This window comes from Streptopelia decaocto (assembly GCF_964273445.1).
Source record: "Streptopelia decaocto genome assembly, chromosome: 3".
NCBI lineage: Eukaryota > Metazoa > Chordata > Aves > Columbiformes > Columbidae > Streptopelia > Streptopelia decaocto.
Genome location: NC_138656.1, coordinates 16,072,515 through 16,099,077, shown reverse-complemented (window position 1 = coordinate 16,099,077; position 26,563 = coordinate 16,072,515). Strand labels below are relative to the sequence as shown.

Here is a 26,563-nt window from a genome sequence, read left to right as displayed (position 1 = left end):
AGCTACAGAGGTCTATGGCAGGGTCTGCAGCAGAAGACTGGGCTAAGGACCTCTCTGAGTACAGGCCTCCATCTCCAGCTCTGCTGCCTTGATGTGGACTATTTGGGAAGCTGGCATGGATCCAGCTGGGGAGAAGGTACACCACATGGGCGACAGAAATATATCCCAGTGGGACCAGCGTCAGGTTTGCTTTTCCACTCACACGCGACGCTGTGTATGGTTGGACAGAATCTCCTAATCTGTTGTGTTACAAGCTATTTATGAAATCACTTGCTATTCCTTTCTAACTTCCAGCAGGTAATGGGAGAATTAAGCTGTGATGTACAGAGGTTTGTTAGTTTCCCTTCACAGTCTTAAAATTTTTATCATTTCTCAAATAGTTGTTAATAGCATTTCTATTTACAGAAACACTTAACCTCTTTTCTAAATTATTTTAAATTCTAGTCCCACATGTTTACAATATTTTACTTCTATATTGTGTAAAAAACAAACAAAAAAAACCCCAAAACACAACAACAACCAAAAACCAAACACAAACCCCATCAATCTGTTAACTTCCCTCGGTATCTTGCCTTATGTTTTCACTAACTGACCCTTCCTCATATTTCACGTGAAGGTGAATATCAGGACTGGGTTATTTCTACCAGCTCCCATTTTGCAGCCTTCCATCAAAGTTTCTGCTTTCTCATTAAATTAAGTCATATTCTTTCAAACAGCATAACTCTCTGCCTTTTAAAGGGGGATTTCTAAAAGGGGAAGCACCAGTGAGGGGGGGAGACGGAGGGGACGGAGAAAGTGGCAATCTTTCCTACAAAAATGTGCCAAGAGGGAGCATGAAGGTACAACTGAGTGACCTGAGCACAATGTCATTTGGCATCACATCTGGCTGAGTGCTACTTGGAAGGGTCCTACAGGGAGCTCTGGCTCCTGACCCCCATGGTGTGAATCAATGTAGCTCAACTGAAGCCAAAGGTGTCACACTGATTTATACCCCAAGCGTAGCTACCTCAAACCTTGTCCTTAGCATGAAAGACACATTCATCTGCTCAGATGCTCAGAGTCATGAAGCTTGCACCTGTTGTACTACATATAGTCAAGCAAGTTTTTTGTTTGTTTGTTGGTTGGTTTCATTTCGTTTTTCAAAAAACAACAGCACAGAAAGCATGCAGCATAAATCCATTAGTGGAGTAAACACCAAAGATGGACTTTATCAGTGTAAATTGGAGAAAAGCTTTAGCACAAGAATGAATCTGACGGAAGTGTCCACAAATAAAATTTGAGAAAATTTCCTAGCCACCAAATTATTGAGTTTCTGGAAAACCCTCCCCTGGAAAAAAGAGAGAAAGCAGGAAACAATGGAGAGCATAAAAAATTTCAATAAAGCACTTAATTACTGGGATTCATGGAGTGAAGCCAGTAAGAAACTGGATACAGTAGTCTGGGGAGTCTCCTCCTGTCCTGTGTGCCCACAAGATAGAATACCTTAAAAAGTACTCAAAATATATTTTCCTCTGATTTCAATCAGTGAGTAGAAATAGCTAAAGAGGAGAGGGGAATGGTTAGTTTGACAAGCAATCCTCCATATTTCTATTTTGTTGCTTCTATATGTAGAGCTGCTGCAGCTGAATTTTTATGCAGGTAGCATGTCTGAATATGTGAGCCAACATGTATGGGAGCATGTAATAGCAAATGTTCAAAAGAGGGAGCATCCACTAAAGTAATGAGAAAAACCTCCACTATTTCAGATATTTAAAGTGGGGATTTACTCTTTCCTTGCAACCTATAGTTCGTGTGTCCCACATTTAAAAAAATCACTGAAGTTAGTTTGCTTATCATGTGTTCACAATTCTTCTTGCTGTTCTTCAATTTTGTATGAGATAAATGTGCCCTCATTCTTTCTAACCATCTGTACACCTGACAACTGTACTACCCATAACAGCTTGTTCTGGGGATTTTACATGGAACAAACAAATGCTGTGTTTTTGTTCATAGGTAGCCAGAATTACTCAAAGACAGCAGTCGCCACTGAATGACTCAGGCTTGAAACCAAAGGAAAAAGTCATATGGTATCTTCTCATGACAATGCAAATTTAAAACTTTATTTCCCTTCTGCCAAGAGAAAAGTCTGTGTTCCAGTTATGGACATAAAAAATTAATCAAAGTGCCTGGTGAATTTGATAAAGTAGACTCTGGTAAAAATACTGGAAAGAACGATAATCCTACTGCAACTCTGGCCACTTATTCCAGTTCAATGAGGGTTTAAATTACAATGGTTTGTGTAGTGCTAAATACAACTTATCTCTTAAAGTCCAAACCTTAAATCTCAAATCTTAAAGTTCAAATTAAAACTGACACTTCTTGGCATTTTTGAGCTCAGAACCTGCCAGATGCTAGTGATTTTCAGAGACCTTAAATGCTCATTAGCTTACTGGGAGCTATGCTTATTAGACCACTGACCTGATTTCACCCCATCTTTAAGAAATATCTAACCAGACAATTAAGCACTTACTCTTACGTACTCAAATGTAGAAATTATGATCATGATTCTTGGATGAGTAAGGCTTCTTGTCTAAGTAAGGAAAACAAGGTTAGGTATATATGCTCAGGTGAACGGACACACAAAAGTTAAGCTAATATGCTGCTGGGTGTATATGTCATTGTTCAGCAAAGAACACTGTAGGAGGTTATTTAAGCTATGGCCATTAAGAACAATTACTGTTCAACAGAGTTCATTGGACTTCATTGGTGTATTATGCAGAGGAGAGATTATTAGTCATGTTAAGATCAGGCAGGCACTAAAAGCTGTGAAAATATTTTCGGGTAACAGTTTATTTCAAGGATGGATTCAATTATCACTGAATTGTGATGGCAACACCATGGGAGCAGATGTGGCAACCACAGTTGTGCAAGTGGCATTTTTGATGAGGCTGGCTAATGAAATAGAATCATACTATACACCCAAATGTTGGTATTCTAAGGTTTTAATCATCTCACAACAAGTGTTAATGAAAATCATTGCTATAGCACTGCCATTGCTAAAGAAAAGAGTATTTGAGAGCTTAATATAATGTGTATGAAGTATAACAGAAAGAAGAGCCACAGCAAAGAGAGATTTTGTCCCAAAGCTTTCAGGAGGAATTTCAACCTAAAGTTGTTTTTAAAGTCAGAAAAAAAAGGCCCAGCTCCTTTTCTCAACACTCAGTTTCAACCTTTTGCTTAGAAAGGCTCAAGGATCTTATGTGTGTGTGAATACTCCATGTAGGGTATTATCTTCAGCTTTCCTGAGGTCTGTATGCTGTTCTGGGGATGAAAATATGGATTCACAATGTACAACTAGCAGGGGGAGCGAGGGCATTATCCTGCTTTATGACCAGAAGTGGTCAGTACAGGTTGAACAGAAATATGCCTGCATCATTTAAAATTACTGTAGTACTTGCAAAGAACAAAAGATCTCACAAATATCTGAGGCTCGGAAGGTGTTGGAAGGCGTCTTGATCAATGTACACAAGGTTGTTGGCCTTCTCAATTCTTCTGCAAAGAAAAAACGAAACATCAGCAAAGTATATCAATATATTGATCTTAAAGTATCTGTGGTTGCCCCATGATGCAGTGGTACTATATGCTGATATTTTCTTTTTGACAGCAGAAGATCTGCATTATTTCAAATAGCAGTCTACCACCGACCAGCAGATACCACCACCTTTTGATATCAGCAATGGTTTGAAGATAAATTTCAGGCTGAGCAGGGAAAGAAAGAGACAGTTAGGTAAGAAGAAGAAAAAGACAAAGGAAGATTTCAAATGTTTCTTTATCACCATGAATTCTTCAGAGCTTACCTGAACCAAACAGTAAAACCTTTGATACTTGCCTATAATGAATCTTTATAATTGTCTCCTTTGAATTTAGATTGCTCGTTACTTACATTTCATGTAGTTTGGGAAGGCTGGAAAACACACTTGCTTCTATGACCTCCAAGGCATCATTCTGTGAGATCTCTCTGAAAAATAGTTTGAAAGTGATAGAATCATAGAATGGTTTGGGTTGGAAGGGACCTTAAAGATCATCTAGTTCCAACCCCACCTGCCATTGACATGGCCTTCAACACTTCCAGGGATGGAGCATGGACAACGTCTCTGGGAAACCTATTCCAGTGCCTCATCACCAAGTCAAGATATTTCAAGACATGGTGAAGCACAGAATGGACAAGTGAAAAATTCACAAGGGTCTTCTTCCTAGATTACTGATGAGTTTTATAAACAAGGTGGTTGTCAAGGAAGAGAACAGAGGTGCAGTCCTGCACCTCCTGCTGTCACCATTCCCTGTGTATTAGAAGGCAGCACCCGTCCATCATTGGCTATTGGATCTCTGACATCACTAATTACTGACAGAGTTAAATGAAAGCTTTTAATTCAGTGAAGAAAAGAGGATGTGAAAAGTGACTGAAATAGAGAAGAAAGCCAAAAAATTCCCAAGAAACATGACACAACTTCAGCAATAGGACATGATGTTGTCTTGACCTGACATAAATTACAGAAATTAAAATTTAGTCACCAGCAGACACATCCTTATTAGCAGGAGCTGGAGACCACAGGTATGAAAAAGTCTACCTTGGAGAAAACCTTATTTAATCTCTTTTGTATACAATTAATGTCCACTTCCAGCCATAGAACTGCCATGGAATAAAAATGACCATTTTTCTCTTATCAACAGAATGCATCTCCTGCTGGTCCAGAATACATATTTTTTTCCTCCCTTAATCTGCGAGATGGCAAAGAGATGGCTCAGGCTCATGTGTAATGCAGAACTCAGGAGTTCTCTTGGTGAATCAGAGGGTAATTACTGCAGTGCAACCTGCCCTGATTATATCCCTTATGCTGGCAGTGTCCAGGAAAGTTGAGGTAAAGACAGCTGTGCCAGAAGACTTAGAAATTGTGCAAAAATTCTATTTCCCAGGCTGAGGTCAGCTGTAGGAAATAAAATTTATAATATAGATATAACTCAGTGATAATGTGATGGTCTATTGGATTTTACTGGCAAAGTAATTCTGCACATCTTTGAAATGAAACCTTGGATAAATAGTCAGATTACAAACTGGCCAGCACTTGTTGCTGGATATCTTGTTCTTTTGAAATTATATTGATTGCAAATAGATTCTAACAGGCCTGAGGTAAAATAATAGATTGTAATGATAGGTACAAAGCCAAAAAAATAATCACAAAAATTATTACAAGCAATATAAAATGTCTTCTACTTCCTTCTCACAACTGAATCATACCTGACAAATTACCTGTCAATTTAAGATACACAAAAGCCTTGCAAAAGAAGTTAAGTTACTCATCTGACCTTTTCCGCTTTAAAAAATGCCTCAGTGGTTTGATATTTTTTTATTTTAATAAGAAGCTCTCCCTCCTGTTTCCTCAAGGTTTTTTACAGAAGAAATTCAGCTCTCCTTTGGTCTGGGAGCTCTACACTCACTGGAAAAAAAGAAAATAAAAGTACCTGAGGTTTGACAATAAGTAGGTAGGGTGCAAAGAGATCTGGGTGTGTTTAGCAGTGCTGAAGCACCAGCTCACAAGTGGACATGTTTCTCTTCATTATTTAGGTTTCCCCAGCAACAAAATACTTTGACTGAGACTGGGATTCCTTCGTGTCATGCAAGGTACATGGCCATTGCAAAGGATGTTTCAAAGACTTTTTATGGTCTTCCTGTTAAAAATAATCCATTATCAGATACACAGGAGAAGCAACCACTCCCTACACTGTACTTACAGGACAGTACAATTCATTTGCTTAACTACAGTCTAGAAGATGGGAGGCATTTCAGACTTTTAAAATTCAGATTAGTTTTGCTTGTGCTCTTTTTGGATGGTCAGCAGTATATTTGCCATTCCCCACAATTTAAAAAGCAGCTGTCTAGGAAAAAAAATCACAGGAAAAGCAAAACTTTTAATACCAACAAATCCATTTAGCTAGAAGAGATTTCATGCCACTGAACAGCTCAGAGGAAAATGTTGCAGATTTGTTGGCCTTATATGGGTAAAAAAAGTTTATTAAGAAACCATAATACAGTAGTGACCTCACCTGACAAATAGGGTAATCATTTTTTATGATCCAATCTGATATCTAACTTTGACTCAACTTAGATTATACTTCTCTTTTAATGGAATGATTAAAACTGAGTGTTTCTGCATCAGGAAAGTGTTTTGGCTTCCTAAGATTGGGGTGGGTTATGGGCTTTTTTTTGGTTTGGAAAATGGAAGATACTGATCCAATTAAAGTAGGGCACAAGCTGGCCGCGGCACTTTGGAAGGCTTGAAGAACGCGTGGTTAAGAAAGGAACGAAAGAGAGGCAGGAAGATATGAATCTCTACATGGTTTTTAAAAGAATTAAATGACACTTGTAGGAGGGGAGTGTTTCTGCAATTTGGGGAAATGCTTGGCTTTCATTCTAATATTCCTATTCACAGGTACAAAAGCTACAGAATTTTTTTTTTTCTGTCTATTTCAAATGATTTTTGCAGTCTTCCAGCTCAGGCAAACAACTACTGCAGCCATTGTGGTTATGGGCCACTCAAGACAAGTGAAGGGAACAAAAGGGAAACTCATCAATGGCAGAAGGCAGGAACCCTGCTGGTTTTGTGCTTTTTCTTCTGTGTTCAGGGGACAGCAGGGGATGAGGGAAAAGGACAAGACCCTCTCTTCCCAGCAATGAATTGTGCATCCTCTGCCACACTCTCCAGGAAATCCTGTTAGTGATGACCTTACTTATCACTGTTCTTCACAAATGAATCCCAGTTTACAGCACTAAAGTGTTGTTTTCTGACAGAAGGCCATGGCTATTCTTGTCCTTTGGGGTGTACACATACCTGTTACAGGCTGTCATTCAGGTAAGAAGGATAAATTAAAAAAAAAAAAGTTCAGTTCGGATCAGCCACAGACTGTGAACAGTGGGCAAGCACTAGTCGACATTTTGGTTGCACAGTTTGCACGAACAATTTATTCATACCTGGCAAAAAAATGCACACCCTGCTCATGGGAAACCAAAAGAACGTAAGCTTGGATGCAGCTGTCTCTGGTGTTAAAAGTACCAACCACTGCTGCTCACATCAAACAACCAATTCGTCAGACTCAGATCCTCTGTAGAGGACAACAAATAATACATGCAGCAGCAGGTACAAACAGTAAAAAGGAGATTGCTGGCTAGTATTTGTGCAAGTGATTTGTCTTACAGTATAAATACACACAGACAGATGATTGCTCATAATGCGTATCTTATTATATGTCATCACGAGACAAGATGGGACTGTTATTACATTGTTTGTTTGCAATGAATGATACTATTAGCTTTACTGCTAGCTTTCACAGCAAATACAGATCACAATTTAGGCATCATTTCTGATGCATGTAAGCCTTTGAATAGATGATATGCAAAACAATCAGGGACAATTTCTTAAAAAAAAACAAACCTCCAAAGCCCCAAACCACCCAGTGATTGCAAAGTGCTTGGGCATCTGCTAAACTTAGTTTCCACTCCCTGCACAGCTCTATTGAAGTGAACAGTGATCCTCAAAAGCATTAATTGTTTACTCAAATGCAACCTAAAAGAGGAAAATCTATTCAGTAAAAATGTTTTATATATGCATAAAGGATGATTGGTTTTATTTTTCTTCAAAAAGAATGTGAGACTTCAAGGTGTGACAACATCACATCACTAAGAAAATTCCACTAATTTGCCACTAACGTAACAAACTAATTGTTATTACTTAATCACAAGCATCTCACTACAGTGCAGCATTTCCGTGTGCAAGAGGCAGAGCCAGTGACAGTAGTGAGAGACAGAAAACAAAGAGGAGAAGGAAGGTGCTGCCTAGTGGCAGTACAGTCTCAGCTCAGCTCAGCCTGCAAAGCTGCCCTTAGGCAGGGCTGGGAGTACATCTTCATGACATCTGTGACAGAGCCCAGCTTGAAATGTAGGAAGTATTCCTCTTCAAACCAGCTGCATTCAAAGCGCGACCCATAAAAATCAAGATACATTGAAATGGCCTTTTAAACAATTCTATTAGCAAGGAATTTATAGTTCATGGCAGTTTCTTTGAAGTCCTCTAAGGAAAAAGTCTCTTAGACTAATCAAAGTCTTACAGCAAAAGCAAGACTGTATTAAACTCACAAACTAATGGTCTTGCAGCCAAGTGGTCTCACATTTCAAAATAATGAAAGAATAAAAGACTGGACATTTATATGTCTTTTATGATAAGAATTCCTTTCAGGATCAGAGCAGGGCACACAGACAGAGACAGAGTCACAGAATCACAGAATGTTAGGGATTGCTACAAAATGTATCTATTTAAAACAAATATGTGTGTATGTATGTGTGAATATATACGGATACAGAAGTTTAATATAGATGAATAAGTGGCAACTTGTGTCAAAGAAAAGCAAAGTATTCTCATTGCAGAAGACCACCTTAGAGGCAGATCACTAACTGTAATACTAGCAGCAGGAGTGGCACAGAGTAAGTGGTGCCCAACTGGTGAGCTTGGCTCTATGACAACTACAGCAAGTGTGATTTATGGTTTTCTGGATATTGTCTCCCTATGGCAGACTAGCAGAGGAGGTTGCCTGGTTTGTTGAGGTTTCTCAGGCACTTTTTTGGGGCATGCACCTTGCCCAAGACATAGCACCTGGTGCAAAGGGGAATTTCATTGCCCTCCTCTGTAGCACTGCGTGTGAACCCTCCCTGCAAACTCCTGCATCTTTCCTTAGATTCCCTTCCAGAGTAGATACGTACGTAAGCTATACACTTGATACATCCTAATTGGGCTTTTTGGCCTTTTATCATCAGCCTTTGGGACGATTTTTTTGTGGCATAAGTCTCCTGTGGATTCCTGTGAACTATTTTTGCTCTATAGGTACCTACAATTAGCAGTGATACTGGAGGTGTCAGGTACTGATTCCCAGAGCAGCTGGCCTCACTGGGCTCTCTGCAGTGCAACAAATCATTTGCATTGCTTTGCATTGATTTAAGGGAAAAAGTAAGAGGGGAAAAAAAAAAAAAAGTTCAAAAATTTTTATCTTCCTGCCACTTTCCTTAAATATAAATGCTCTTTAGAAAAATTTGCCACGTCAGTTTTACTTGATAGTTTGACTGATGCCACAATTTATGTCAAGCTTAAGAAGGAATTAGCAGTGGTGTGGTGTCACACAGGTAATCCTGCCCAGCATTCATTGGGTGAGCATCCCTGGGAACAGCCTGTGATGTGTCTGAACTGAAAAATTTAACACCTGGCTACCTCGGTCTCCATGTTGTAGATGGAGGAGCTCTTATTTCTTTCTATCTGATCAGAAACATGCCAGTTTGAAATCACGTTTTGAAAACTTCCCTCTAGAGTGACAGCCAAATGCTACTACATTGATTTAAGCAGGTTACAAAAGAAAAGCTATTTTTCTTAAAAGTATTAGAGACTTCTGACCTTTTTAAAGATAGATATTTGACACTTTCTCCTGCCACTTCCCTTGTGAACATGAAAAACATGTCTCCCTGTCATGATTTATTGAACACTAGGGAGTTACAGGCTAATATATCTTAGCAGTTATTGACATTTCAAAGATGAATTCAAGCACTGCCTCTTCTCATCATCTCTTTACTTTGCTGAAGATATATACACACGTTGTACTGACATGACTAAATAAGTGGGATAGTCATTTAACCAACTGAGTATTAATGGTGATTTCACACTTAGAGAAAAATAATGTATATGTAAGTCCTTGAAGGAGATTATCAGGAGGCTCCAATACTGTTTTTTCCTGCCTTCTCCAGAGGGCATGACACCGTATTCTCAAATAAATCAGTGCAGGCATGGGAAAAATAAAATGCAATTTTTCACAGAGCAGACAGAAACAAAGGAGATTTTACTTCTATTGGTGCTTTAGCACTATGCCAGAAATCCAGATGAAAGTCTGTTGATAGTTTGATTGCATCAAATTAATTGTCCATCTAACAGTTTTAAACTGGTCTCTCTAATCAGAAAAAGTGTGCTATTCGTTTGCAGAATTGGAATATTATAAAAACTGGATCCGATAGCAGAAGCTACATCATTATAAGAATTGATTTTATAATAAGTACAGTTCGGGGGGATAGATATGTTCTCATACTCTGGCACTAAGGGATGTATCATACTAGTTTTAGTTTATTGCCAGAAAAGTTGAAAAAGGTGGGAAGCTTTGTAGAGTCAAACAAGCAAGGACTGAATGTTTGGAGGAAATGGCAGCTTTCTGCAGAAAAGCTGGCTTCACGCAGGCAACCCAGAGAGATGGGTTTTTAATTCAGTGCCTTCCAGTCACTGGGGCAGATGTACCCTCTGCCCCCTGCATTCAGGCATCATGACATTTTACCTTTGACTATGAAAGCTTCTAGGGAAGGCAGAAAAATGTCTCTAAAATAAAGACACACAGCCTAGCAATGTCATTTCTTTCTCAGACATGATGGGTTCCAGAAGATCTTGAGATCATGCTGGCAGACAAAGATGGTTGTTCAGCCAAGGGGGGAACCTGCCAGTTCAAAGATGCTGACATAAGCTTCATGCCCACCTTGTAACTCCTTCCACGGAAATGGGCTAGAAGCATTTATTTCCACTTATCTTTTATTAGTACTCTCTTGGTTTTGATAGCCAGCTAATGATTAATAGTTTTATTCATATGAACTAGGGAGATGAGATTACATTTGGGATAATCGCTCAGACTGAAGGAGTAAATGGGAACCCTCAGTTCAGAGGAGACTGAATCCTGCCTGACCTGGATACTCTTCCTGGGGCAAAATGTGATTCAAACAAATTTCTGGGGAAAATGAATAGGCAAACTGTCTTGGAGTGGGAGAATGTATGTCTTCCAGGACCCAAAGTCTAGTGACAGACTTTGCAAAAAGACCATCTTGAAGCAGATGCTTCCAGACACTTCAACAGACAGTTATGGAATGCTTTAAGAAAGCCCACATGGGCAAGAGTTGCCTCTGGAGGACAGTTCATTACTAACCCCAATGTGTTACAAAAACGGGAAGATCCAGAATAACAAGTGCCTCAGATATGCATGATTAAACTATTTAGGTAAGAAGGAAAATTTTGAGAAAACCCCTCTCACTCCTCAGTTCTTGCATTAAAAATGTTCCCAGGTTTATGAGAGGACTCTGAGAATTCACCAGAGCAAATCATGCCTTATGTTACACGCACTTCAGTGAAAATAAATCCCCATGATTTGACTCATCATGAGAAAAAAATTAGCATTGCCTAATGTTAAACACAGTTACTAATAAAGACACCATCTTCCAGCTAACACCATCCAATACAACTTTCAAATGTGCTCCTGAAGGGATTTAAGCTTCTGTTATTTAACATTACCTTCTTTGTGTGAAATATCTTTTTCCAGCACAAAGATTTCCTTCTGTCTTTTTTTCTGTTTGCATTCATTCTTCTCTTCCATAACAACTACTTACTATTCTTGTGGTTTGTGTATAATTGAGGCCTTGACCCTACAAATTCTGATACTTGAGCTTTGACTCTTTTCTCAGCCAAGACCCCATTGCATAAATATTGGGTGATTGAGGTCCTCAGATATAACCTATCTGAGAAAGGGATCTTCTTTTATGCTTCTGAAGTTAAAACCAAACCTATTCCTTGTAGCAGACTGCTAGAGAAAACGCGAGCACTAGCAAGAAGATACTGAGCCAAGAGCCTTATAAAACAAGAGTGCAACGCTATGCTATTATAAGCAGAAAAACTTACCACTAAGCCCAAATCTGCAGGTTCTGTGTTGGAGGATGCATAGATGACATACTACAGAAACATGGGAATGACATACAATCCCTAATCTTTTTGCCAAGGGGCTAATGGCAACAATAAGGAGTTTGATTCAATATATCTAGAATCTCATTTGACAAATAACTAAACAGATCTCCCCTATGAAACCCTGGAAAATCACATGCTTCTACCTGAGTTTCCCTGAGAAAAGTAACCCTCTTGATCTGCAAAATCTGCAAGACTGCACACAGATAAGAAAGTCTTAATGGGGTGAATGGAACATGTCCTAATACTTGGGCCAAAATCTAACCCCTTAATATGTTTCTATGCTTGTGTGTGCATGCACACAGTATTGTAATAAAAGCAATGAAAACAATAGGCCTATGGCCACATGATGGTGCTTAGTCACTAACATCAATGAACAGCAGCCTTTCTGCACATCAGCTCCATTTACAAGGAAATTGCTCAAGTACTCCAAGAAGGGCTTCTGCCAGAACTGTGCTGTGTAACTCAGGCTTGTAGAAACACTACACAAACCCAGGTTTCCCACTGTCATCTACTGTTACAGTGCTTTTATATGAAAGGCCTCAGGCTGGAGCCAGCCCTTTGATGGAGAGGCTTCAGTACTGATTCCCCCAGAGGAGTCTCGGTAGGAATGAGGCAAAACCCTTGAGAACCTGAAGGCAATTCCTGGCCACATGGGAACAACCTGTTTCTCCCACATAAGAGCACTTTGATCTCCCTGGGAGCCTGTTTCCTCCATGCTATTCTGGGTCATATCTAACTGGGGACATAGGAAGAAGCTGGAGCTAGACAAGGTGCAAAAAACATTATCTGAAGTAGTTCTTCCTTCTTCATCAAGTGAAAAGAGGAATCTTCATCCTCAGCCACACCACTTGAAGAAGGAGGCTGAACAAGAAACGTGGTTTGAATAAAAAACCATGATGTTTTATTTAGAAGTTGCTCTGTCTATTCCTTTGCTCTACTGCACTGCATATACTTACGATATTCTTCTGTCTGGCCTCCTCTATTGATGTAAATAAACTGGAACAGACAGTGTTTTTACAGTACACAAGGCTAGCAAAACCTTTTTTGTTTCCAGTAAAGCACTTGGAAAAACACTACTGACAAGGGGGGGGGTAAAAAATGCTGAAGAGATCCCAAACCACAAAAATCATCATTTGGAAAAGTCATGCTGATGAAATACTCCTAAAAAATTTTAAAAAATAAAATTAAATCCATCATTTCTCATTACTACCATTACTTTAGTTGAGACTGAAAGAGATCTCAGACTTTGCAGCAGAAAGCATGGAAATCCATTGTTTTTATTTCATATATTAGATCTTCAATTCCATTAACATTCTACATTTTAGAGGAGTGTATATTATCCTGTAATTTTAAATAAGTATTGTCACTAGAAAGCACATAGCTCAATACTCAAAAGGACGCAGAAGTATACAAGAGCAATTTAGTTTTCAGATTTACAGTTTTGTGTATATGTTAAATACTGAATTTAAAATTAAAAGACAATTGCTATACTCTTTCTTCCATCAGACTGAAAACAAAACATGTGGTTTTGGATTATTTTAATGGGAAAACGAAGACACAAATATAACACATAGTGTGGAACAATATCAGAGCTCCCTCTGAAAGATGTTCTATCTTGAACTTCCTGAAACCCCTAAGGTTTTGGCCTGGAGCACTGGACAGGAGTGTGTTTTTCTTACATACAGAAAGGTACACCATAGAGAAAGCAACCAGCAGTGCTAGCACACACCTCATTTTTCTACACAAAGGTAACAAGGTTTCAGTATACTCTTGCTATTATCTCTGCAGGCTCTGCAGGACAGCTCTGGTTAAGAAATTCCCCAGGTGAATCCCTTGTGCCCCATGGGACCCTTTGGTGAGGACAGATTAGGCAGCAGCTAGGTAGAAGTGCTTTTAATTTGTGTTTCCCCTGGGGGATGAATTACTAGTAGCATTAAGTGAGTGCTGCAAAATAGCAGGCTCAGGACTTGTCTCTACAGGAGTAACACAAAGCCCCAGACCAGATGCTTTGGTTTTATTGCTGGAGTAACTTTATTCTGATTTAGTTAATCCTAATCCATTTAAGCACTTTTTTTTTTTTTCTTCTTTTTTTTTCCTTTAAATGGTACTTCGTAATTTCTAATCAATTTTATATCTTTTTTTTTTTCAGTTAAACTAACACAACTCTGTAAGCATACAAGTCCCAAGAAGTCATAGGGAGCACACTCCATTTATTTATGAGACCTGTTAAAAGAGAATCATGCTACACAGTGGCTGCATTTCTGCTCTCTTTGTGTGCTGCTAAATGCAATTTAGGGACATTCTTCCAGTGAAGACTGAGAGGGGCAGAGAAACTCACGTTCACACAGATATGACCTGAATTCAACACACTCCTATCTCTCATCTAGTCCTGTGACTCTCCTAGATACATTTTGCCTCATCATTCAACCGTGCAGAAAGCCAGCAACAAGATGCATACTCTTATATCCTCCTCCTCCTTAAAGTTGTGCAGATAGAGAATCATTAGGAGAGCTGAGAATTTTGTGTGACATGACTAGTTAGTAGGGTGCCAAAGCAGGAGAAGGAAGAACCCTATTAAACAGGGAAGAGTGCCGTTCATTTTCCTTAGGGTCACATTTAGTTAAAAATAAGGTGAAAAAACTCTATTAGAATTCACTGGCAAGATCTTCCATTTATCCACAGATGAGGCTGGGGGCAGGCTCTGCTGGAGCAACCATGAAACGGTGGAGTTCAGAATCCTGGTGGAAGAAGCAGGACAGTAAGTAGGATTGCAACCATGGACTTCAGCAGGGTGAACTTTGGCCTCTTCGGTGTCCTACTTGGAAGAATCCCATGGGATAGGGCTCTAGAAGGTAGGAGGGTCCAAGAGAGATGGCTAATATTCAAACATCACTTCCTCCAAGCTCAAGACCGATGCATTCCTATGAGCAAGAAATCAAGTAAAGGAAGTAGCAGGCCAGCATGGATGAATAAAGAGCTCCTGTTGAAACTCAGGTGGAAGAACAATTTTTATGTAGTGTGGAAAAAGGGAAGACCACCTGGGAGGAATATAAGGAGACTGTTAAAATATACAGGGATGTGGTGAGGAAGGCTAAGTGTCACTTGGAATTAAATCTGTCCAGGAATATCAAGGACAACAAGAATGGCTTCTTCAAATACATCAGCAGGAAAAGGAAGGTTAGGGAAAATGTAGGTCCACTGCTCAATGAGGTGGGTGCCCTGGTGATGGATGATACAGAGGAGGCAGAGTTACTGAATGCCTTCTTCACTTCCATCTTTACCACTAAGACTGGCCCTCAGGTATCTCAGACCCTGGAGGTAAGAGAGAAAGTCTGGCAAAAGGAAGACTTCCCCTTGGTTGAGGAGGATCAGATTAGAGATCATTTAGGCAAACTGGACATCTACAAATCCATGGGCCTTGATGGGATGCACCCATGAGTGCTGAGAGAGCTGGCAGATGTTTTGCTAATCTGCTCTGCATCATCTTTGAAAGGTTGTGGAGAACAAGAGAGGTGCCTGAGGACTAGAAGAAAGACAACATCACTCCAGTCTTCAAAAAGGACAAGAAGGACAACCAAGAAAACTACAGGCCAGTCAGCTTCACCTCCAACCCTGGAAAGGTGATTGAACAGCTCATTTTGGATGTCAACTCCAAGCATGGGGAGGAAAAGAAGGTTATCAGCAGTAGACAGCATGGGTTCACCAAGGGGAAATCATGTTTGACGAATCTGATAGCCTTCTACGATGGTATGATTGGCTGGGTAGATGAGGCAAGACCAATGAGTGTTGTCTACCTTGACTTCAGTAAGGCTTTTGATACCATCTCTTGCAACATCTTAATAAGTAAGCTCAGAAAATGTGGGTTGGATGAGTGCGCAGTGAGATGGATCATGAACTGGCTGGATGGCAGAGCTCAGAGGGTTGTGATCAACAGTGCAGAGTCTAGTTGGAGGCCTGTAGTTAGTGGGGTTCACCTGGGGTCAGTACTGGGTCCAGTCTTGTTCAGCCTGTTCATCAATGACCCGAATGAAGAGACTAAGTGCACCCTCAGCAAGTTTGCTAATGGTACCAAAGTGGGAGGAAGGGCTGACACACCAGAAGGCTGTGCTGCCATTCAGTAAGACCTGGACAGGCTGGAGGATTGGGTAGAGAAGAACCTGATGAAATTCAGCAAGGGCAAGCTTAGAAATAACCTCAGGCACCAGTAGAGTTTAGGGGTAGACCTGCTGGAAAGCAGCACTGCAGAGAGGGACTTGGGAGTTCTGGTTTACAACAGGTTGACCATGAGTCAACAATGTGCCCTTGTGACCAAGAAGGTCAATGGTATCCTAGGGTGCATCAAGAAAAATGTGACCAGCAGGTCAAGGGACTCTGCTCTGGTGAGGCCACATATGGAGTACTGTGTCCAGTTCTGGGCTTCCCAGTTTAACAAAGACAAGGAATTACTGGAGAGAGTCCAGCGGAGAGCTATGAGGATGATTAGGGGTCTGGAGCATCTTTCTTATGAGGAAAGACTGAGAGAGCTGAGTCTGAGAAGAGAGGGCTGAGAGAGGATCTTATGCTTACAAATGTCTCAAGGGCAGGTGTCAAGAGGATGGGACCAGACTCTTTTTAGTGGTGCTCAACAATAGGATGAGAGGCAACAGGTACAGACTGAAGCATAAGAGGTTCCATCTGAATATGAGGAGAAAATTCTTTATTTTGAGGGTTCCAGAACACTGGAACAGTCTGCCCAGAGATGTTGTGGAGTCTCCTTCTCTGGAGACATTAAAAACCCGCCTGGATGTGTTCCTGTGTGATCTAGGTGAACCTGCTTTAGCAGTGGGGTTGTACTAGATGATCTCAAGAGGTTTCTTCCAACCCAAACCATTCTGTAATTCTGTGAGGCACAGCAAAGACAAAGCCATCCAGCCTTCCTATAGTGCCCCACAATGGAGCATCGTCACCCACTTAGACATCAGCTCCATTGCAGAGCCATTTTAAAGTCTGGCCAAAAGAGGCTGCTGCCAAAAGCCAGCTGTAGTTGCTCTAGCTTGCAATGAATCACCATCTCCTGAGGGCACAGGCTGAGATCACAGTCTCATGACATGCAAGCCATCAACCTACCCGTGTGAAAAGAAACCTTTCAACACACACATGTGGACAGGATATGAACAAGTGACCTAGAAATTTGGGGTGTTTCAACCCTCCTCCTCAGTCATTCTTCTGCCACATGAAGCTTGTTGTGACATATTTTGTGTGGGCTGTGTGGTGGGGGATGTGGAGAACAACCCAAAGTCTACTTTGTCATTTAGTCCTAAAATTATGCATAATTCACCCAACAGAGAAATAAAAGAACAAAATGACTATGAAAGAGGAAAATGTGGTAGCAAGGGTAAAACTTTTTTGCTACATATTGTATCTTCATTTGAATTCCAGAATAAATCTGAATGAATTATATTTTTTAATTTGTTTAACTATGCTAATAGTCACCATGCACTAGTGGTTTTAGCAGTGTTTTCTCTTTATATGTATGACTCAAGAATTACCATAGCAACTTGCTTCCTAATTAGCCTACAGTTACTAACAATCAATACGATCAGACAAGGTCAGTGCTGGAGTAAACTCTATTTGAAAAGGCTCCTGAGAGTCAATAATGGCAAGAAGAAGAGGAGCAGGCTCCTGGACAATCTTCCCTAAAGGATGGTAACTGTTCTGCAATTACTCATAGAAATGAACAAAAGAGGCCATGGCAAATGAGAGCTTTGCCACTCACCCAGATTGCAGAAAGCTTTCAACCTACTAACAAATTCACAAAATGTGGAGAACAGAAGCATCCTTAGATCTGCATATAAAAAGAGACCTTACTTTCACATTTCTGGGACTGATGTTGACTACACACCGTCACAATCAACAATAAATATGTTATAGTTTTTATCAATGTAGCTACATCTACAATCAATCTTGCTGTGTAGGAGTGATCCCTGAAACCTCAATTAAGGTGAGACTGGACAGTTCATGGAAGATGCTCTCTGGGATTTAAGCCTGTGCAGCGCTTAGCTGAGATCCCATTAGGAGTCCTCCCTCCAGAGACCTGAGCAATTGCCCGTTGGTGGCACTAATTTCCCCTCATTTTTACAGCCTGTTCCAGTAACCTATTATCTCTTACCCTGAAAGCACAGTGCATGGCAGCACAGTAGGATGAAGACACAATGTGCTATTCAGAGATACTCTGAATCCTGGCAATACAAAACAGGCTCTGGTACTCATCAGTAGCAACAGATGAAAGCTCATGAGAAGCCACTTGCTAGCACATTTAAGTCTGCTACCAAGTAACACAGGCAAAACCAAGCTTATTTTAAAATAAACAGTGTGCGTTGTCAATTATGCCCAAGCACGTGGCTGTCACATATGAACTGTGTTCTATTTACTTGCCTCTGTAAAAATGTACTGCCCCTTGTGTCTCTCCTCTGTTCCCTGCCGGAGGTTACATCTCCACTAGACCTGTGCTTTCAGCCTCTGCTCGTCCCAGCTCGCAGTGCTGGGTGCCCAAACAGTGGGCTGGGCTTGGGGAATGGAGGAATCACGACACAGTACACAGGGAAAATGTAATGAGACAGTCTGGATAGTGCCGTACGATGGCACTTTAGGCCTAGAGGTTTGAGGCAATATGTCTAGATCTTCCTCTGTACAGAATGCCCCAAAGAAGGAAAAAATGAATTTCAAACTCAAAAAATACATTTTCTATCAGAATATAAACTAGGACAAATAGCTTAAAGCAGAAAAAATGCAAAGGAAATTGGTTAGATGGAAGGGAATGAAGAAGACTTTATACCCACTCTTCCCTGACATTCAGTGCCTTTGGAGGAGGTTTGGAGTTCCTCAGTGACTTATTTTGAGTTGCAGTAAGCTCTGACCAGATCTCCTGCAAAACCCCATTCACCACCTCCGGGGCTGCTCCCTGCTCCCCAGCACAGTCTCAGAGTGGCACATATTCTTCTCTGGCCTGCAAACCTCCTGCCACTTGTAGCACCTCAAAGTTGGTCCCCTCTGAACATGCTCATTAGCCCACAAAGGCAGTACCCAGTCCCACTTCCTCCAGGGAGCTCTAATGCTGCCAGTTTTCCTAAAGAGCATTAGCTAATTGCCAACAGAAGAAATAAATAAGGAAATCCTTTTCACCATATTGTGCTTGCCCCTTCTCACAGCACAGATGGGAAAAGCCAAAATCTTAAAAATCCAGCACACAAGTATTAAAAACATGGAAAATAAAGCTGGGAAACATTTCATCATAAAATCTTATTCTAAATAAAAGATAAGATTGATGAAAGGATTAGGCATATCTAATGAGAACCTTCACTTCGTAATCACAGTAGAAAGGATGAACATTTCCAGATACAGATTTAAATCTTTATGTTCTTGAGCAGACAAGCAAGACAACAAACGATCCTTCCAAATAACAAAGACTAGTTTAATTCAGTCCACAAGTGAAATTCTGCATTATTCCTTGTTTTAGTGGAAAAACTTAACAGCACAAAGGCAACACGGAGAGACCATTCTAAGAGTTTGTGTTGAACAGGCTGTTATTAGGTGCATTCCTCCTCAGAGGAGGAGAACACCCTATGAGACGGACAAAATAAATTCTCCATATTGATTAGCTGTTCCATAACTGTTTCAGAAATGTTCACTTGAATGTCCTCCTTCAACAACTGGAACCAGCAGCTCTCATGGATGAGGTCCTGAACCAGGAGAGCCACCAACCTGTCCCTCTTCTCAGCTTCTAATCCTTTGCTGACTGCATTGGCAAATGCACAGACACCAACAGTTTTTCAGCAGTCTGCATTTCTCTCACAATCATTTGTTATTTCCATCTGTGGTGTTGGCTCCCCAAGCATTTGAAACATTTTATGGCTTAGTATCTGTCTTCCATTCTAAATTCAAGCAATTTAAATCTTTTCCAGACTACTCTATATGTATGTATACACATATGCATGTGTGCATGTATGTATATATACATACACATTCTACCATGCAGTAAGCAGCTAACTCACAGAGGGTACACCACTCTTATTTGCTAAGAATCAAGCACGTATCTGGAACTCTTCATCAAAAACACGTTCCTGCTTGAGAAATCAAAACAATTACTGACATTATTTTGTGACCAAATTGTTCTTGGCTTGGTCACAAAACAAACAATGGGCACAACAAATCTCTAGTTTTACACCTGGGATGGATTTGGGCCAGCAGTGTCTTTGATAGAAAAATCAAAATGCAGCTCACTAATAATGATAAAATGCTCAACTGCCTCTCCACTGAGCAAAGCAGCCATCAAAATAATGATTAAATCCACATCAATCATTTCGCATAATAAAAATAAAGGCCATGGAGCAATAATGTCAGAGAATCAACATCTCCTGCTTAGAAAATAAATGTCTTGACTTCATCTCAACATTTGTTTCCCATAAATGCTGAGGTTTGTACTAGCATTTGTATAGAGACAGGAAACAATTCTTCATTGCGACATGCCAATTCCACTAACATTATTTCTAAAATAAACAGAAAAGCTGAATAAAATTAATATGGGAAGGTGTTTCTGAAATCCTCCTGAAATTGAATTACCATTTCCAATCTGGTGCCAGCCTTCCTCCTTCTAACAAACAATATTTAGTAGCAGCAACAATAAATATTGAGGAAAATCCCATTTAGAGCAAATCGGGCACAATTTCAAGTAGGTCATACATTTTGCACTCAGTCACTGGTACAGATAGATATACACAGAAGATTAATAGAAAAAAAAATCCTATAAAACCCCATTTTCTCATGAAAAAAAGAACTTTCCCTTCTAATTATTATTATTTTTTTTTTTTTCCTCCGTATTAAAGCAAAGGCAGAAGATAGATGTATTCAATACCCCTCGGGATATGCTGTCACCTGAATTCCCATCGACTCACACCAGCACAGCACCACAGTGCATCAGGAGACACGGACCCTAACTAGCCTGCCTGGCAGGTGGTGGAGGTGAAGGTGTTATATATTTGAGCTGAACAACCAAGTAAAGTGCAACCACTGTAATTCTGAATGCGTGTGTTTCCTCTCAGAATTGCTTTGTTATTCGATTTTACACAAGAAAGCAGACTTTTTTTTTTTTTAAGAAAGAAGCTCTTTCAAAATAATCCTCTTACAACTCTTAAAAAAATTGTTGACTTTACTGCTACTTAATTTATTTAGTTTTAATCTTGTGTTTTCAATTCCCTGCATTTTCAAGTCAATACATTTTATTTTACATTCTTTCCAGAAATTTCAGTGTTAATATCTAATTAATATACATTTTTTATTTTTTTGTATATTAGAACCAAATATCCTTATTTTAACAAGAAAAAGGTAATTATTTTAATCAGAGCCATATTCTGAAACACCACGAGAAGAAACAACTTTTGCCTTGTATGACCTACGAATTACATTTGAAAACATAAAACATAATTAGAATCACCAATTTTGAGTTCTGATTTCATTTTCTGATATACATATATAAGTTTAATAAATGTATTGTTCACCCAGCATAAGAACTGGTTTATGTTTCTTAGCAAAGGTGTACTTTTATATTTAGAAAGTAATTTACAATGTCACTGATTCTACTTTGAAATTACAAGAATCTCAAAATAAACCACAACTTAAAACTTCCTTTACTTCAAACTAGAGTGAAGCTCTTGGAAGGAAGAGATGGAACCTGAAGAAGTGAAGTGGCACTTTTTTTAGGAAAAAAAATTGACTGGGCCGGCAGCCATCTTACATTTTACAAAACCAGTTCTGGCTCCTCTTGAAACAAGAAAATCACTACAAAACCCTTGAGATTAATCTCAGAAATTTGGCCAGTTAGCAAACACATCAGCCTCTTCAGTATGCATAAAACGTATCTCGCAGGAGAAAAGAAGAAAGATTATAGTATTAATTCTGCACCACAGGATGACTGTCAATTCTGAGGCTCCCTGCTACATTTGTGAGTTGCAATAATCAGCTTCATGCTTCTGATGCAAGGACCTGGAGTGAGGCTGCCTTCCAAAACTGAATGGAGAAAGTAAATACCTCTGCATGAACAGCCACAGCATGCCAAACCTGAAGTCCATCCAGCCCAGGTGTCTTGCTCTGATGGTGGTAGGGGAGGCCCAGTGCAAGAGCAGGGCAGGCCTATTGATAAAGCTCCTCTAAATACTCAGTCAACTTTTTTTTGTGATTTACAGCTCAAGGCTTTGTGTTTAGTATGTAAGTAGGCTAGACACATTTTCTTCCCCTGATTTTACGAGGAAGACTCTTGATATCAACAAGGTCTTGAAGCAGAGTTCCCTTGCTGAACCATGCGTTGTGTGAAGAAGTATCGCCTTCAGGTTTTTTTTATTTATCACTTACTAGTTTTATCTGAAATCCTGTTCTCTGGTAATAGCATTGGGAAGGGCATGAATAGTCATTGCTGTCCACCTTCCCCATACTAAACCTGACTGTACAGACCACATCAATATCACCTGTCAAAGGTCTTCCATCCAGACGGAGGAGTCTTGTCCTGCTCCATTATTCCTCTGGTGGAAAACAGTATGTATTCATCTGGGTGGATAGTTCCTGTTTTTTTCCCCATGCTTTTTAAAATAATCCCTACCATTTCCATTTGGAGACATTTTTTGATCATGGTGTTAAGACATTTTCTTTTCAAAAACGTTCATTTGACCCTCAAATCTCATTTTGAATTAATGGGACTAGTTTGGAGCCCACATTTAGATACACAAAAGAGCTATGTTCATTTAAGCCTGCACTTAATTGTATCTGGTTTGTTTGTGTAGAGGAAGGCAGAAGAACATTGGGTCAAAGTTTCCTCCTAAAGAAGAGTGGGAACTCACACAAGCATTTGCCCACTTTTCATCTTTCATGAATTCAGGTAATGAGCAGTGAGTTGCTGATGTGGATAATAAATGTCTACTTCACATTGTTGTAATTGCACAGTAACTGTGAGTTGAAGATCTCTTCCACAGATAAGATTTGGCAGGCAAAAGGAGAATGCCAGATGATGATGCAGGAAAACATTTATAGATTATAATAAAACCACCTAGTCTTTGTTCATTACTAATTACATTTAGAACATGCTGCATAGCTTCTACTTGCAGGAAATGAATTAAGAACACACCAGGCTTCCTATGTATTCATACCAAACACTTTAGCTTGCTGTCCAAGGGATGATATTTGCAAAGGCTGTAGAAGAGTCATCTGAAGTTATTCCAGTCCTTTGAGAAAAAGATGTACCCAAGCTGCTTATGGCCATATGGACATACAGCAGCACAAAGCAGTGCTTTGCCCAACTCCTCCACTGACAAGGTCTTAGGGAACACCTTGGAGAAGCTCGCATAGCTGTTTGCATTTCAAATCCCATTTGTGGCAACCCATTTCAAAGGGCAGAGTGTAGCAATGGGCAAATGAAGACTGGCACCCTGATGCTGTTGGGCTAAGGAATGTGTATGGCACATATAGCAGAGGATGAACTTTCTCACATGATTTTACTGCTGAACCAGAGGCTTGAAGTGCAAACAACCCCTCTAGTATAGAAAAGAGCCAGTTCAAAACCACTGACCTCTATCAAACATGGACAGTCAGGAGGGACATGAGCATTTTGGACCTGGTGAGTCCACTCAGAGGAACCAGGAAGCCTCCTGTGGTTGCTCAGTGTCCAACAACCAGCCCGCAATGCCTGGGCAGCCTTTAGTGCCTGCTGGCTTGCATAGGGTTAGACCAGGCAGACAGAGAGTGAGGAAAGTCCTGTATCATAACAGTGGCTCCATTAAAACATTTATTCTTTGTTATGTCAGCCTGAACTTCGAATTTCTTTGCTAGTGCTGGTTACTTGCCTTAATGTTTTTGAACTGTAGTCCTCTATTCCCTGAGAGAAAATGCATACTTAGACTAATTTAAATGCATTAAGTAGCATACTTATTTTCATGTCCTGCCCTTAAGATGCAGAATGTTACACATAACTTCCTATAATATAAATTAGAATTTAATATCCATGGAGTTGCACCTTGAGAATAGGCCCTGGAGTATTTATTACCAAAGTATGATTGTTACCTGATAGAGTACATATTTTTGTACACAGAATGCACCATGCCCCCCTTTCACCTTAGGGATGTAAATAAATATTTTTGTAAACCTGCACTATTTAACTTATCTATCACAGCAGATCCTGCAAATCCATATTTTGCTTCTTGAAAAAAAAAAAAAAAAAAAAAAAAAAAGCAGACTTATCCAAATGATGCAGCCAAAGATAGAAAGTATCTCCTGCCTAGAACCATTTCCCAAATGTCTTGGTTACACTGAATCCTAACCATTTTCTCAAAATAACTTTTATTATCTTATTTAATCACATCCTTTTCATACTAAGTGAGGCATCATGTGATACAATGTGCAAGAAAAATTGGAGAAGCTGCAAAATACTGACCAGCCTTCTTGGTAGTAGAAGGCACAGACTGCTCATCCTTAAATGATGATGGGATTTCTACTTCTCCCTCTTCCTTCCCATATTTTTGGGCCATATACTGCCATGTGTTACAGAATCACATGCTGGAGCTGAAAGAGACTACTTTCAGGAGCACATGGGATGATGGACATCCCTTAGCCATTTGCTAGCCCAGGCAGCTTTGATGGCTACTGCTGAAGAGGTCTGGATGGTGAATCTGCCAATTTGTCAGGTTGCTAAAACTTGCTAAATAAAGTGAAGACTTCCCATTATGCCAAATTTTCCTGATGAGATTTTTACAGTCAAACCAAGAATCTTGCTCCTTGAATTAGCCTTGAATTAGCAATGTATTTTAGCACATGCCTCAAAATATTCTATTGATCAGTCTCCAATGTCCTTAAAGTACCACAACTCAGTTTAGATGAAACATAAAATGTAAGTCAGTCTGACCTAACTAAGTCAAAGTAAAGTGTGACCTGCTTTTTAGCATACAGGGGCAAACGGGATAGCTTTTAGCATCATATATCAGGTAGACTGCTGTATATGAAATAAGCTGGTGCTCATGTATCTAGGTCACAGACCAGCAGCTTTTCTTCATGTGAACTGTCACTGGATTAACAGCCTTAGCAAGAAAAACATAAAAGTTTGAATGAACTGAGTGATTAAGTAAATACATGATTCAAAGCTATTTTCTCTTGAAATTAATGATGTAACTATAGACAGCTGGTGCACGTATTCCTACTGTCTTCCACAGACAGAAGACTTCAGTTTCCAGGAGTGTCAACTCTGTCAGATTCCCTCAACCCAAAAAGTTTTAACTTTCCAGGATTTTCAGAGCTTATCAAGGATTTAGCTCACCAAGCTCTGTTAACCACAGCATGGTTCATGTTTTTAAAATGTATCTTTGCCAAAATATGTTAAAGAAATGTCCTTCTCCTATTACTCCAAAATACAAAACAAGGACAATAATGGTGGGATTTTTTTGTCGTTATATCTACTAGTTCAAGAAATGCTTCATTCATGTGGTTGAATTTCCTTGGGCCATACACAGATTAGAGAGTGAATGATGAAACAAAGCATTATGTTTTAGTTTAAACTCTTGAAAAGAATAAATAACTGATGATGAATTTTCAAGGGGACTGTGCCTCAGGGTACAAATGTGAAGCCTCTTTGGCTTGCATCGGGTAAAACAATCAGACCAAACTGCCTGTAAATACAAAGCCCTGATCAGGTCTTGTTAGACCAACATTCGCAGATCTAGTTTGCTATCTTGTAGTAACAAGAGGCAACTTAACAAAAGAAAAAGAGAGGCATAATATTGCGTCAGACAGTCTCTCCTCCAAATTAAGCATTTTTAGTGCAGGGTGAAGATGACAGAGCAGCTGTAGAGCATGTTTAATTGATTTTTGCCTGATATGTGCCCACATGGCACTGCTTTTTACTTTAGTAACTGAAGCATTAATTAGTTCTGGGAATGTAAACAGGTTGGTTAAACAGAAGTCCAGATGAGCTGCCATGTTCCAGTTGTATAAGACTTAGAAGCGGGCTAACCATGTTTTGAGAATAACTAATCTGCTGAATAACTATTTGTTAAATTAACATGAAGTCAAAGCTGCTAAAAAGTTGGAGACCAACTAGTAATAAGCTGGTTAGGCTGTTCCTCAGATCTGTGGGTTTCTGAAGTAGTTTTCTATAAGAACATTCAAGTTGCACCTTTAGTAGGAGAAAGCTCAGATGACTAGAGCCTGTCAGTTTATTCCGTAACTTTAAACATTTCATCTAAGAAGCAAAGAAGTTCTTTCTGCTAGATCATATGTGAGGAAAGTTGTTTCTCTACATGAAAGTCTGCAGAATGGACATTTAATAGTTTTCCAGTAACTTAAAGGATTTAGATGGGTGACAAGCTAGAGATGGGCTCTCATTCTTTCAAAAATTCAGAATGGCTAAAATATTCCAGTGACAATTTTATTCTTCTCCCTATGTGTGTATTTGGCCAAAATCGACAAAAAACCAAAAGATTTTGGCTTGGTATCTAAAACTGGACATTCACAAGGGAGGGCAGATTAGGTAGCCCATGATGACATTTCCAGGTCACACTATGGTTTTCCATAGGAGTCATGGTCACCGCTGCGCATTTTGGAAAGTCCTTTGACAGTCCAAATGGAAAACAAACAGGATCTTTCCTGACTACCATGACTGAGTCTGACTGGAAGTATCAGACTAGAAGTATTTGATATTTTGTGGCAAAGGACATTTG

The 26,563-nt window shown here is 39.7% G+C and overlaps 1 protein-coding gene across 1 annotated transcript in view; it reads right to left on the bottom strand.

Moving 5' to 3' along the window:
• Positions 1–26,563, bottom strand: part of FSHR (follicle stimulating hormone receptor) — a gene marked incomplete at both ends in the record, with an annotated part of 80,979 nt that overhangs the window by 22,413 nt on the left and 32,003 nt on the right. The window contains 2 exons of the mRNA XM_082049420.1: positions 3,457–3,531; positions 3,923–3,997. Coding sequence (XP_081905546.1) covers positions 3,457–3,531; positions 3,923–3,997 — 150 coding nt within the window. The remainder of the gene's footprint in view (positions 1–3,456; positions 3,532–3,922; positions 3,998–26,563) is intronic.